The 15,813-nt window shown below is 44.1% G+C and overlaps 1 protein-coding gene across 2 annotated transcripts in view; it reads left to right on the top strand.

The window, feature by feature from the left end:
* LOC129837433 (zinc finger protein 385D-like) overlaps positions 1 to 15,028 on the top strand; it is a 47,193-nt gene extending 32,165 nt beyond the window's left edge. For both annotated transcript variants that reach the window (XM_055903583.1, XM_055903584.1), the window contains 5 exons: positions 1,005 to 1,173; positions 10,622 to 10,972; positions 11,238 to 11,419; positions 12,640 to 12,741; positions 13,483 to 15,028. In XM_055903583.1, the coding sequence (XP_055759558.1) occupies positions 1,005 to 1,173; positions 10,622 to 10,972; positions 11,238 to 11,419; positions 12,640 to 12,741; positions 13,483 to 13,707 (1,029 nt within the window). In that variant the 3' untranslated portion in view covers positions 13,708 to 15,028. The remainder of the gene's footprint in view (positions 1 to 1,004; positions 1,174 to 10,621; positions 10,973 to 11,237; positions 11,420 to 12,639; positions 12,742 to 13,482) is intronic.
* The last annotated feature ends 785 nt before the right edge of the window (positions 15,029 to 15,813 follow it).

The following is a 15,813-nucleotide window of genomic DNA, read 5'->3' as shown; positions in this document are numbered from 1 at the left end:
ATAAGTTATGATGAACTTCACAGGGGGGTGAAAGTGCACGGTGATTGTTGCTCCTTTCCAATAAATATCTAGGGTCTTATTCTGATGACATGATAATCGATGCTTGGCTGCCATTCGGGAAAAATACAAATGATCTTGCTCTTATCATGTAGGTAGCCTACCCGCACTGTATCTGCGAGATGTTGGTTAGAAGGCACGTGTCAAGACCAGAGATTCGCTATATAACGCATCATTTCCTCTGACTTCAGAATATTTGCATGAAAATCTGTTGCCAATTGGATGGAAACTAGCTAGTGCCATGCTTGGCTTTTTGTGGTTTCTTGCATTAAAGGATTTAGTATTTTATGCATTTTCCAATGCCAATAATTGTCTATGTCCTCCACAGACTAAATCAATTTAGGTTGAGTGTAGAGAAAAGGTTTTTATTCTGGAAATTTACATTTTGTTGATTTGCTCTAATGGCATGGAGACATTTTCTCCTAAAAATTGCAAACAGCAAGTAAGAATTATTTTCACGGGCAAAGTCGGCCAGAAAGTAGGTGGAGGTAAACAAGGACGACTGAAAGTTTTTGCAAGTGGCCCAGTCCATGCGTCTGGGTAAATCCGTTGTGAAGGTGAATCTTGGAAGAATCGTGTCTGGACTCTAAACTCAAACAGCTACATTAATGAAACATCAGACTATCACAGATTCACATCACATGCCCCCTGATACTATACTGACATGTGAGACAAAGACAAAACTCACATAACAGGCAAAGAAGCATGGAGAACATTGTAAATAAAACTGGGACAAACTCTGCAGCACATTGTCCTTGTTAATGTCATGGATGTTCTTTTGATGCTGAAGCCCTTTAAAGTTTGTGTCTACTCAGCACTATAAAAGGCAAAGCTTTGTAATACCTGCTCACTGTGTTTTGTATGTTTCATGAGTCACTGATTTGAGTTAGTTTTTAGTCATAGTTTGGCCAGGTTTCAATCGAGCCTGCTATTTGTTCTTCTCACAGAGCCAAGCCTTAGCCCACTACAAAGGAACAAAACATGCCAAGAAGCTGAAATCTCTGGACGCTACCAAATGTAAGCTCAAAGGTTCAGTGGTCACCAAGGAAACCACCAACCAGGAAGTTCCTAAGAGCATCAACCCTCCAGCAATGTGCTACGGCACTGACAGGAAAGGTTGGTAATTTTCCTTTACTTTCCTTCCGTATCCACTGTTTTTTCCAATCCCCATCCACTCTCTCTGTCTGTCACTCTTTTCTTTGTCACATCCATCCAACAAATTTGAAAAGGTGCCAAGTCTGCCGAAATACCTGACCAGGTCCCTTTCGTGTAAAGGTTGCAAAAGATAACAGTACAGAAACAGTGTGCTGATAGTTCTCTTTCTCCACATCCATTTGTTTTCACCTGGATAACATTACTGTAAATGTTGTATATCTGATCATGGTGTCACAATAGAGGAAGTTGGGAGCAGGAGGAAGTAGATACAGGAGACGTCTTGATGATGTATATTTACTACAGAAGACAGGGACCAGAAAAGCTTGACTGTCTTTTATCTTTCTAAAATGTAGTCAGTGGAGGGTGACCTTCTGTCAATTCCATTAGTCTTACAGCTAAACCCATTGGACCTGGAGAACCAGAGTGCTTTCTGGGTAACCTCTATCTACTAGTGTAGTCTTCCTGTATCCATCTTTAATTGCCTAATAAAACGGCACCAATGAAACCTTGGACCATGGCTCTCCAGGATTAGGTCTGAGTGCCTCAGTCTAGGGCCTACAATTTAATGTTCCATGAGTAAATGATTTTAAACCAGGAGCAACCAGGATATTTATTCCAATGGGACAATGTTTTGTCCCCACATTGTAGTTACTTTACCCCTACCTACATGTACGAATTACCTCGACTAACCTGTACCCCCGCACATTGACTCGGTACCGGTAAACGCTGTATATAGCCTCGTTATTTTATTGTCTTACTTTTTATAATCTTTTACTTTAGCTTATTTGGTAAATATTTTCTTAACTCTTTCTTGAACTGCATTGTTGGTTAAGGGCTTTTAAGTAAGCATTTCACGGTAAGGTCTGCACCTGTTGTATTCGGCGCATGTGACAAATAAAGTTTGATTGGAGTTGTGAAGGTAGAGAATACCAGGTAACTTTTTAATATAACGTTTGCTACACAATGGGGGATTTCGTCAATGTATGTGTTGGTCCTCCTCATGTTTTCTTAATTGAAACCCTCTTTAGCGAGAGCTGATATTACTCTTCAGTCTGGTACACACCTAATGAATTCCAAAACAGGCTTTAGTTTACTCAGCCAGTATATCTTTCATTATTTATGCATTTGTTAGAGAAATGCAGTCCAGAGCTCACTCATAGGTGTGTTTCAAGAGCAAGCCCACATCTCACTATGTGGAAAATATTGTTCACAAAATAATGTTTAAAAATAAGACCCTGAAAGGCCTCAAAGACAGACCATTAAACACTGTATCGGGAAAGGAACAAATAGCCATAAATCATTTTCATCACTGACCTCCCAAAACAAAACAAGCAGGTTTCTCCTCCACCTCACTATCGTGTCCACAAAGCGTGGGAGCATTCGTTTGTCAAAAGTGGCGTTGGGTAATGAATATTAATGTGCTCAGATGTCAGGGAAATTAATTGGTGAGGCGGGTAAACGCCACATTATCTTTAGGGCTGAAGTATTTAGCGGTATATCAGTGCCCGTGAGCTCCTCTAATGAAAAGCAGAGGTCAGGGAAGAGAAATGGCTATGGAGAGCAGATATGAGGAATGGGGAGAGGAACTGCAGTCTCTCTTGATAGTGGGCTCTCAGTGTTGATGCAAAACTTCTGCCAAAGAGCTATTATAACACACATTTTGTGTACATGTGAGTTCATGTATTTTCTGTATGCATTTTGAGGATGTGTGTGTGTGTGTTTTAGACTTGTGAACTTGTGTGTGGCTTCGAATGGACAGCTGGCCACAGTGAGATTGTATAGATTAGCCAATGACTTAGCCACTGCTTGTCAAGCTGTGTGTGTGGGTGTCTGTCTGTGTATGTGTGCGTGTGTGCGCATGCACGTGGCTAAGAAAGAGAAGAGTCGCTCATAGCGCAGTCACCATCTCTCTGTTCCAGTCCAGTGCCTGAGGAAATGTACCCTGATATTAGCTATTAAAGAGCAGATTGTCAGGGGAGCCATGCCTGCACTGGCAGCAGCTGCACAATAGAACAGGCATGGGGCATGGGGGCTAGCTTAGGCTTGTTCAGCCGTCAGTTAACCACTAAAGCTCCCCATGCACGTCTCCTAACCAACAAGGAATTCAAAGATCCAAACCTGTACGCACTGGGTTGGAAAAAGCCCTTACACACAGACATGCATCACAAAGTGGCAAAGCTGATGACTCTGTGCATGAAACCTGCTTTTCACTTGCGTGGAACTATGATTTACTGTAAATACCCTCTTTTGTGAGAAGTTCTGAGGAGGTTTAAAGCTGTAGAAACTTTTCAAAGGGATTTAGTCTGGAGAATGAATTCCAAAGAGGAAGGAGGGGCTGAATGAGAACGTAAGATCTATGACCCTTGCTGTGAAATATCTCAAAGATCATTTTGCTCTGTTATCCAAATGATAATCACTACCATTACAAATACACTTCTGTATCAAAGCTACTTTATCAAGATCCTAATCACAGTAGATTCAAAACTGCCTCTGTAGTTGGCCTGAAAATCAAAATGAAGAAAGGAAAGAATGCCTCACAACTGCAGGGCCTTGAGGGGTTTCTGTCCTTTAAGTCATGGTGGCATATAATGGGGCTCAATCATTTTAATTAAAGCGATTAATCCAGCATCATTGAGAAAGGTAATCAGATATCATGGGGCGCTCTGTGATTGCCTGGAAGCCTAACGAGAGTGTAAGGATTTGAGAAGAGCATTTCTGCTCTATCGCCAAAGGAAATCTCCTGGGCAAACTGAGAGCTATAGAGGTATAGAAACAGGTGACATGGGCCTGCCGAGGGGCACATTGGTCTAAGGCACTACATCGCAGTGATAGAGGTGTTACTACAGACCCTGGTTCATTCCCGGGCTGTTCCACAACCGGCCGTGGCCGGGAGTCACATAGGACGGTGCACAGCGTCATCCAGGTTAGGGGAGGGTTTGGCCAAGGGGGCTTACTTGGCTCATCGCTCCCTAGCTATTCCTTGTGGTGGGCCGAGTGCCTGCAGGCTGACCCCAGTCGCCAGTTGAACGGTGTTACCTCTCACACATTGGTGCCGGGTTAAGCTGGCGGATGTTAAGGAGCGCGGTTAGGCGGGTCATGTTTGGAGGACGCATGACTCCACCTTCGCCTCTCCTGAGCCCATTGGGGAGTTGCAGCGATGAGACAAGATCAAAATTGGGGGGTAAAAACAGAAACAGACGACGAAAAAGATGGGGAGCTCTCCAAGAGGGTCATGATAGCTGTCTCTTTTCCCCAATCAAATTCCCTCTTTCTTTGTGGCATCCACTCTCTTTCCCTCTCTCTCTCTTTAATTGTGTCCCTCTTTTGATTCGATCTCCTCTCTTCCCCCTTTCCTTCTGGGGCCCTTGCACTCCCTCATCTTTCTTTCTTTCACATACTGTATTTTTCATTCCCTCCTCTCTCACTGATGCTTCCTCTCCAATCTCTCTTTCCCTCTCCACGCTCTCTTTCCCTCTTCACGCTCTCCTTCCGTCTCCTTACTCCTTTCCTTATTTACTCTATTACTCTTATTTACTTTTATCTTCCCTTTTTTCTCTCTCTCTCTCCCTCTCTACCCCCCCCCCCCTCTCTGAGCCCATAGATGTCAGTCCCCACCCGCTGCCTCTCTAGATTGATCACAGTCATTACCTTTATTAATGAGAGGTGATTGAGTTCTTAACAGAGCCAGTTAGGTCACAGCGAGTGGGGATATGGATTACTGGAGCCTTCCCAGAGTAGAGGGCATTTTAGGCCAGCCAAGTACACTATAATCACCTGCTCGCGAAAGGCAAATGGCTCTTTTAATGGCGTTATGGAAGATGAGTGCACTGCAATGCAAGAACAAACACATGCATGTGCCTACATTGCTTTTTGAACAGGCCGCCCTTGATTGAAATGGAGGTGTGTCACTGAAATGGGATTTCCTGTTTAAAAGATGAAGCAACGAAGAGTCACATCCGTGCTTGTGTGTGAACAGTACACAACCACACACATACTGTAAATATAACATACTGTATATACCTACCACAAAAACACATTGTACATAGAGAGAGTACATACTCAAAAGCACATGTATAGAGACACGCATGTGCGCTTGCAAGCACAATACATGTATGTTGACAGTCAAACTACAAAAACGCATTTAACCCTGCTTTCAAGGACAAATCAAATCATTATCTTGTGCTGAAAACCTGCCCACAGAAGAAGGGAGGTTGACAGCTCTTGGTCTCTAGTGAGTTGGCTTTGATTGAGTGATTGGCTTAGTGTGAGTGCGGGGTGTTTTGATACCTAGCACTTAAGAGAAGGCTGGGAGTAGCTGGATGATAATTGCAGGGGGGTGAGGGGGCACTGTTATTGTTTTCCTCTTAGCATAAACAGTATTCATCAGTGACAAGGTGAGGCCCACCATCAATTACCATCCAATTAAAGATTCACTCAAATGCTAATTATGGTGGCGTCATGTGATATAACAGAAATATCAAGTATCACCTAGAGTTAATGGTGTATATTGTAATGTGGATATTGTAGAGTATTATGAATGAAATGGTTTGGGGTCATGTGGAACTTCATGTAAAGTTTTCAAATAATTTAATTGAGATCTTATGGAATAAGCAACTACAATTCATGCACTGGAAGATTGATCAATACTCAATGACATTGTCACGGTCGTCTGAAGAAGAGGGAGTGGACCAAAGCGCAGCGTGGTAAGTGTTCATGATTTATTTTAAAAATAAATAATAAATATATATATATATATATATATTTTTTTTAACACTTGAACAAAATAACAAAGAGCAAAACGATAACGAACAGTTCTGTCAGGTGCAGAAACACAAAACAGAAAACAACTACCCACAAAAACCATGTGGGAAAAAGCTACCTAAGTATGGTTCTCAATCAGAGACAACGATAGACAGCTGCCTCTGATTGAGAACCACACCCGGCCAAACACAAAGAAATACAAAACATAGAAAAAAGAACATAGAATGCTCACCCAAATCACACCCTAACCAAACCAAAATAGAGACATAAAAAGCTTTTTACCGCAAAACCTGAACCTATAGGGGAGGGTCTGGGTGGGCATTTCACTGCGGTGGAGGCTCTGGTGCGGGACGTAGACCCCGCTCCACCTCTGGCTTGGCCCACTTAGGTGGCGCCTCTAGAGCGGGGACCCTCGCCGCCAACCCCGGACTGTGGACCCTTGTTGGGAGCTCCGGACTGGAGGGCGTCGCTGGAGGCTCTGGCCTGGAGGGCGCCTCTGGAGGCTCCGGACTGGAGGACGACACTGGAGGCTCCGGACTGGAGAGCGTAGCTGGAAGCTCCGGACTGAAGGGCGCCTCTGGAGGCTCCGGACTGGAGGGCGACACTGGAGGCTCCGGACTGGAGGGCGTCGCTGCAGGGTCCAGACTGGAGGGCGACACTGGAGGCTCCGGACTGGAGGGCGACACTGGAAGCTCCGGACTGGAGAGCGTAGCTGGAAGCTCCGGACTGAAGGGCGACACTGGAGGGTCCGGACTGGAGGGCGACACTGGAGGCTCCGGACTGGAGGGCGACACTGGAAGCTCCGGACTGGAGAGCGTAGCTGGAAGCTCCGGACTGAAGGGCGACACTGGAGGGTCCGGACTGGAGGGCGACACTGGAGGCTCCGGACTGGAGGGCGACACTGGAGGCTCCGGACTGAAGGGCGCCTCTGGAGGCTCCGGACTGGAGGGCGACACTAGAGGCTCCTGACTGGAGGGCGTCGCTGGAGGGTTCAGACTGGAGGGCGACTCTGGAGGGAGGAGACGCAGAGACAGTCTGGTGTGTGGGGCTGCCACAGGGCCCACCAGGCTGGGGAGACCTACAGGAGGCCTGGTGCGTATAGGAGGCACCGGATGAATAGGGCTGTGGGGGAGCACTGGAGTCCTGGTGCGCAGCCTTGGCACCACTCCTCCAGGCTGAATGCCCACTTTAGCCCGGCCCCTCCAGAGTGCAGGCACAGGTCGAACCGGGCTGTGGGGGAGCACTGGAGATCTGGTGCTTAACACTCGCACCTCTCCATTTGGCTCAATGCCCACTTTAGCCCGGCAAGGGCGGAGCGCAGGCATAGGACGAACTGAACCGTCCCAGCGCCCCGGCGACACAGTACGCAGAGCCGGCGCAGGATACCCTGGGCCGAAACGGCGCACCAGAGACCAAACGCACTGAGCTGGCACAATCCGCCCTGGCTGGATGCCCACTCTCGCATGGCACTTGCGGGGGGCTGGCATATAGCGCTCCGGGCTATGAGTACGCACTGGAGACACTGTGCGCTTTACCGCATAACACGGTGCCTGAGCAGGCAGTACGCTGTACAGGCAGTACCACACGCCTGACCAGGCAGTACCAAGCAGTACGCTGCTTCCGGTAAGCACGGGGAGTTCGCTCAGGTCTATCGCCTGACTCCGCCAATCTCCCCTTGTGCCCCCCCCCCCCCCCCCAACATATTTTGGGGCTGTCTCTCGTGCCTGCTGCGCTGCCTTGCTTCATATCGCCGCCTCTCAGCTTTCGCTGCCTCCAGTTCTTCTTTCGGGCGGCGATATTCCCCAGCCTGTCTCCAGGGTCCCTTACCGTTCAATATCTCCTCCCAAGTCCAGGAGTCCTGAACCCTCTGCTCCTCCATACCACGCTGCTTGGTTCGTTTGTGGTGGGTAGTTCTGTCACGGTCATCTGAAGAAGAGGGAGTGGACCAAAGCGCAGCGTGGTAAGTGTTCATGATTTTTTTTTTTTTACCTGTCTAGGATCAGCGTGGCGCTAGCGGCACACCCCCCCCCCCCCCCACTGAAAAACCAGTGCCGCGAAATTCAAAAAAAATATTTTTTTAAAATATTTAACTTTCACACATTAAAGTCCAATACAGCTAATGAAAGACACAGATCTTATGAATCCAGTCAACATTTCCGATTTTTAAAATGTTTTACAGGGAAGACACAATATGTAAAGATGTACATCTATTACCTAAAAACACATTAGCATAATCCACCATCTTTTATTTGTCCACCAACACCAGTAGCCATCACCAATTCGGCTAAACTAAGATATTTATAGCCCCTAACCAACAAAAAAACTCATTAGATGACAGTCTGATAACATATTTATGGTATGGGATAGGTTTTGTTAGAAAAAAGTGCATATTTCAGGTATATGGCATAGTTTACAATTGCACCCACCATCACAAATGGACTAGAATAATTACAATGAGCAACGTGTTTACCTAACTACTAATCATCAAACATTTCGTAAAAATACACAGCATACACGAATCGAAAGACACAGATCCTGTGAATACAGACAATATTTCAGATTTTCTAAGTGTCTTACAGCGAAAACACAATAAATCGTTATATTAGCTTAGCACATAGCAATTAGCAGCCCAGCATTGATTCTAGCCAAAGTGAGCGATAAAAGTCAACATCGCCAAAAGATATTAATTTTTTCACTAACCTTCTCAGAATTCTTCCGATGACACTCCTGTAACATCACATTACAACATGCATATACAGTTTGATCGAAAATGTTTATATTTAGCCACCAAAATCATGGTTAGACAATGTGAAATGTAACTCGGCTGGTCAGAATTTGTCCTTGCGCCACTTAGACAGTGATCTACTCTTATACATAAATACTCATAAACGTGACTAAAAAATATAGGGTGGACAGGGATTGATAGACAATTTAATTCTTAATACAATTGCGTTATTACATTTTTTAATTTATCCTTACTTTTCAATACAGTTTGCGCCAAGCGAAGCTACGTCAAAAAACATGGCGTCCTAAGCCACTAAAATGTTTCGACAGAAACACGATTTATCATAATAAAAATGTCCTACCTTGAGCTGTTCTTCCATCAGTATCTTGGGCAAAGGATCCTTTCTTGGGAGAAATCGTCTTTTGGTGGAAAGCTGTCCTCTTGCCATGTGGAAATGTCAACTACGTTCGGGATGAACTGAAAAGCGTGCCCAACTTTTCACATCGTTGCAAAAATAAATGTCCCAAAATCGCACTAAACGGATATAAATTGCTATAAAACGCTTTAAATTAACTACTTTGTGATGTTTGTAACTCCCATAACGAGTGAAAAGATGACCGGAGAAATATAACAGGCTAAACTAACGCTTGGAACAGGAGAGGGTCGGTGTCTTCCACGCGCGTTACGCAGCAAGAAAAGACTTGCTAGCTAAAGGTTTTTTTCATTTGTAGGGCCTGTGAACGAGCAATCGAGCCCGTTGGAATCGTCATCACGTAAAGGCATCCAGGGGAAGACGTAAGAAGTGTCCGTATAGTCATAGCAACGACAGTGCCCTTTTAACTGACTTCAGAAAAGTGCCCAACATTTCTCAAATCTGACTCCATGTCAGGGAAATTGCTGTAGAATGGGCTCTGTTCCACTTAGAGACAAAATTTCAACTCCTATAGAAACTATAGACTGTTTTCTATCCAATAATAATAATAATATGCATATTGTACGATCAAGGATTTTGTGGGAAGCCGTTTAAAAAATTAGCCACATTAGCATAAATAGTCTAAACAGCGCCCCCATCCCCAACAGGTTAACACTTGAACAAAATAACAAAAAGCAAAACGACAATGAACAGTTCTGTCAGGTGCAGAAACACAAAACAGAAAACAACTACCCACATAAACCATGTAGGTAAAAGCTACCTAAGTATGGTTCTCAATCAGAGATAACGATAGTCAGCTGCCTCTGATTGAGAACCACACCCAGCCAAACACAAAGAAATACAAAACATAGAAAAAATAACATAGAATGCCCACCCAAATCACACCCTGACCAAACCAAAATAGAGACATAAAAAGCTCTCTACGGTCAGGGCGTGACAATTTAATTGTCACAAATCACATTCATTCTTTTACGTTACGCTTTTTTGTGTTTGTAATTACATACCAAAACTAACGGCTGCTCTCAAAATCACCTTAATAGCAGAAAGTGGATGAATTGCTTGTTCTTGGACTGTGATAAATGTGTGTCTAGTGATGTTGTAACTCCCATCAGTATTGTGCTTCTCTGACACGTCTACTGGGATAAATAAGAGCCATACATAGTGGTTCACTAAAATAGCACGAAATAATTCACTATTGATTCACTCCCTTGGCTGGCGATCTTCACTCTGTGTCATTGCAGTAGAGAGAACTGAGAGGAATTGCCATCGATCAGGGGATGCTGCCGAGACTAAAATGTCATTTTGGTAAATGAGGAGCCAGTTCACTGTATTTTTTATAACGACTTGTGTTGTTTCTCTCATCAGATCTTATTGATCCATAGATGACTTTGATCTCTCGACATGAGACAATTATTTTTGGTGCAGTAGTCGTCTTGTAACATGTTAATTTACCTTCCCTGCTGAAATAGCATATCTATCGCCCTCTGCAGATGGCTTTCCAGGTGCATCGCCACTACCACTATCTCCTGTGCTCACACTGGCTCCAACCCTGGGATCCCTGGCATCAACCCTGGCACCCATGACATCAATGTTACCACCTGTGGCACCTACGCTGGCATCGAGTCCCAACTCATCCACAGGGACAGAGACTACCTCAGCTACAGGATGGGATGACCGGGCCTCGCCCAAACCCAGCTCACCTTTAGAACCAGACATGGAGGTGAAGCAAGAGGCTGAGACAGACGCTGAGACAGAGGAAGAGAAAGCCAGGCGTCTGCTCTACTGCTCGCTCTGCAAGATGGCCGTCAACTCGGCATCCCAACTGGAGGCTCATAACAGCGGTGAGAGACCTGCCCTCCTCTCAGGGTCTCCTGTCCCTGAGGGGCTCAATCGCTAACCCTGTATAGCAGCTCTTCAATAGAGTTCACTCTTCTGTCAATGAGAAGAACACAGCCAATCATGTCCATCAATTGATTGGTAGGGTCTATTCATTAGCAAATAATGTCAGTGCCTCTCAATGCTGTTTCATAATAGTGGCAAAGGACTGTGGATGCAAATGCTTGAAAGATCTTATTGTGACTCACTTTTTCCTATTTGATCATCCAGGTACGAAGCACAAGACCATGCTAGAGGCCAGGAGTGGTGTGGGCTCCATCAAGTCCTTCCCCCGGCCAGGGGTCAAGAGTAACCTAGCTCCGCCCACCAAGGCAGTCACGGGCCTGCAGAACAAAACATTTCACTGTGAGATCTGCGATGTGCACGTCAATTCTGAGACACAGCTAAAACAGGTGAGCTACACCAGGGTGTTACATGAACATTAGCCATTATATATTATCACAGTTCCATGAGTGAACATTGTGATTTTGGTTAATGGAAATTGTTTGAATTCACTATATTTAAATGTCATGTTCTTATCAGTTGTATAACTGTATCTGTCTCCCTTGGGTTCATTGAAGTAGTGTCTAATTGGAAATGATTACAAAGCCTACGTAATATAACCTTGAAATGACAGAAAACAGTTTTCAAGCATTGATTATACTAAATGAATAGAAACAAATTAGTAGGTAGGCTTTCAAAACTGGATGAATGGAACATGTCTTAAAGTTTTTTTATATATACAGTATATTTGGATTTTTAGAGTGCCGCATTGATCATGCAATTTTGACATATTGCATTTACTGGCAATTTTCTTTTACCTCCACGGCTGACAACCCTTCCAAATCAATTAGTGGTGTTCTGTCCTCCTTGGTCGTTTAGAGCCCCCTTAACTCTTAAGGATCCGGCCCTTTTTTTCAATTTTTACCTAAAATTACATACCCAAATCTAACTGCCTGTATCTTAGGACCTGAAGCAAGGATATGCATATTCTTGCTACTATTTGAAAGGAAACACTTTGATGTTTGTGGAAATGTTAAATGAATGTAGGAGAATATAACACATTAGAGCTGGTAAAAGATAATAAAAAGAAAAAAAACATAGTATTTAAAAAACAAATGTACAATTGTACAAAAGTACAAATTTCATCTTTGAAATACAAGAGAAAGGCCATAATGTATTACTTCAGCCCAGGCGTAATGTATATTTTGGCCACTAGATGGCAGCAGTGCACGTGTAAAGTTTTAAACTGATCCAATGAACCATTGCATTTCTGTTCAAAATGTTGTATCAGGACTGCCCAAATGTGCCTAATTGGTTTATTAATACATTGTCAAGTTCATAACTGTGCACTCTCCTCAAACAACAGCATGGTATTCTTTCACTGTAATAGCTACTGTAAATTGGACAGTGCAGTTAGATTAATACGAATTAAAGCTTTCTGCCAATATCAGATATGTCTATGTCCTGGGAAATGTTCTTGTTACTTACAACCTCATGCTAATCACATTAGCCTACGTTAGCTCAACCGTCCCACGGGGGACCCACCGATCCTGTAGATCTAGGACCTTTCACTTGTATTCACTCTCTTTCTTACTATATAACCTTACTGTCCTCTCCATCTCTCCTCCAGCACATCAGCAGCAGACGTCACAAAGACCGAGCGGCAGGCAAACCGGCCAAACCCAAATACAGTCCCTACAGTAAACCCCCGAAAGGCCCTGCCACACAACCAGTAAGTCCCTCCTTGTCTCAATACTGACAAAATACAGAGTCATAGGAATCACCTAAACAATCAGAAAGTCTCTACTCCACAAATCTATGTCACCAAGATGTGAGAGACACGATTGAGGGTATCTCTTTCTCTTGTTTTGTCATCTAAAACAGCGTTCTTCATTATTTGTTTATTCAATAACCCCTGGATATGAAGTTGATACGGTTTGTGACTTTACAGGCCTAGTAAAAATGAAGGTCTGAGACCAACATGCTAAAGGTGGAATGTATTGTGGATTCATCTGGGGCCAAATGGCAGAAAGAAATGAGGGAAAAGTCAAGTTTCCATCATGGGTCTCATAAAGTGGCAGACAGAGATAACTTGCGACCAGGCCCAGGGGTTGACAATCTGTGGGAAATGACTCCTCTAAATCCCATCATCAACTGTATTAACTCAGAGGAGACACTTTTATATGGAAAGAGCCAAGATTCCTCCCAGTAGGTTAGAATACATGAGTCAGTTGATTGACAGCACATAACAATTTCCATCTTGGTGTTCAGAGGAAGCTCTATTTCCCTATCACTAATACAGAAGACGATTTCAAAGGGCTCCATTGACCTTCAAACCCATACTCTCAGACACTGATTTAGTTTTTCTTCTCTGTCTCTCTCTCTCGCTCTCCCTCTCGCTTTCCCTCTCGCTCTCTCTCTCTGTCTCTCTCTCTCTCTCGCTCTCTCTCTCTCTCTCGCTCTCACTCTCCAGGTGAAGCTGACAGTGGGGAAGGAATTGTGCCAACCTCAGATAACCCAGATAATGCCCGCTCACCTGGCAGCATTGGCAGCAGCCTTCCCTGGCCTCCGCTCCACCCACGCTCCCTCCCATGGCCCCACCCTTTTTCAGACACAGACCCTCCCTGCTGCCCTGCTCCGCCCCGCCCCCGGGCCTGTCAGGACCTCCCATACACAGTTACTGTTTGCCCCCTACTGACTCACAACCCCACCCTAGAGACTCTATGGACTTCCCATGACGGCCATACCACGGAAGTTTATCCCTCTATACATTATCCCTCTATACATTTGGACCACAGGCCACCTTCACCAGAATATGGGGATAATAGGCACAGAGGAATTGTTTAACCCATACTGACAGTTAAACCCTACTGAGCTGGCCAGACCTCGCGTTATGGATTTCCCAAGGAACCCATCAATGACCCAGAATTGATCAGCGTCCCCTTCCCTCTGCTGTTCCCCCTACATTCAGAGAAGAACCACACCGGAACGAATAACGGCTAAAATAAACAGATGGCCGCGGTGTGTTAGCGATCACCTGCTGGGTGTGAACGATCCAACGTGTGGAATCATGGGGAAATAATAGCCGATAAATAATAGCCGATATTCTGGTCAGAGGCGATAGGACGGCCACCCAAGGCTTTTAACCGTTCGTCGTCCCGGTGTGTATTCTCTGAAAACTACCATCTTCACCAAAACATGTGGACTACAGACAACCTGAAGCATTACATCTGGACTACTGCCCACTATATTCCATTTGGATTACTACTGCTCTACAGTATTAACCTTGCATCTCCTGTTCCACTGGACTACGGGCCAGTCTCATCATTACTGTAGGACCAACCCGTCGAATCTACTCGCCCATCTTCACTGAGTCATTGACTCATCACAATTCCCTCCTATAGTAGCTAGTATTTAGTAGTACCCACACAGCCACCCACGTTCCTGTGCCATTTTCTTACCCATGAATCATACCCAAGGACAGGACTTGGAGTTATATTGTACTGCAATAATGTATAAGACAAACCAGTGAACTATGCAGTGTCAATTCTGTCTAATGCAAGGCACAGTTTGAGCTATAAATGTGCTATAGGGATATCATGTTTGTAAAGACAGTGTCGTACTAAGATCATTGCTTCAGTGGAGGTAGCTATCACTCATGTTTGTAAAAAAGACTGGTAAGGATCTCCTCTTTTGCTATTTGCACTTTAAGTCCCCTCTCTGTTGACGTCTGCAGTGCATTAGATGGCTAGAGTATGTGTTGTAGTTTCTCTTGCATTACGTGTCTGTGTCTGTTAGTGTGTAAGTGTTTGTTTCTTTGTGTGTGTGCGTATGTGTGTGGGTGTATATGGGCGTTTGTGTGTGACCTTGCCCTCCACCTTAAAGCCATCCCAGCTGACACCTAATAACCATTCTGAATGACCACGTCATGGGCTCAAGGGACCACTAAGGCTTGTGTATAATATCTGTTAATGTGTAAAAGATGAACAATTTCAAATAAAAGAGTCTTACTTTGTTAACTTTGTTGATGCTACAATTCACCAATGGGACTGTACAGTTGCACATGCATGTAGAAACATGTATGCACTACCGTAAGTCCCTCTGGATAAGAGCGTCTGCTAAATGACTCAAATGTAAAATGCACACACTCCTACATGACATAGTGTCATATAGACATACACCACAAGTGTTTTGTCATGAATCTTGTTCTGGAGGCAGCTCTGCGGAGTGATCACTAGCTGGCACAGCCACAAAGTAATACAATCAGATTTTTTACCTAACCCTAACGTTAAATTAAGACCTAAAAGCAACAACAACAACAACAACAACAAAAACATGCTTTTTTTTTAACAATATATCAAATTTGAACATTGCAGCTGGACTATCTAAGGCAGGGGTGTCAAACTCATTTCGCATCGTGGGCCACATACGGCCTAGGGAGATGTCAAGTGGGCATAAACAGATTAGGGACCATTAAAATTATACCATACTCTGCTATAAATAACCAAAATATCATGTCTTTCCTTTGTTTTGGTGTAAAGAAGCACAAGAACATTAGGAAAATATTGAAATTTAATGAACTATCCTTTTACAAAACATTTCATGAAACACCTCATATTTCCTTAGACAAATGTGCAATTTACTTTTATCATTCACAAATATGCATTGCAACTGATCCCACTGATTGTACAAAGGCACAAAACTTTAATTGGTACTGAAAAATATAGTAATGCACTTTAAGATTAAATGAGACTTTTAAAGAAAGGAATTTTTAAACCACTTACACATACGCATATAAAATCTA

The sequence above is a fragment of the Salvelinus fontinalis genome, chromosome 38, assembly GCF_029448725.1.
Source record: "Salvelinus fontinalis isolate EN_2023a chromosome 38, ASM2944872v1, whole genome shotgun sequence".
Classification (NCBI taxonomy): Eukaryota; Metazoa; Chordata; class Actinopteri; order Salmoniformes; family Salmonidae; genus Salvelinus; species Salvelinus fontinalis.
This window is presented reverse-complemented; position numbering and strand designations above follow the sequence as displayed.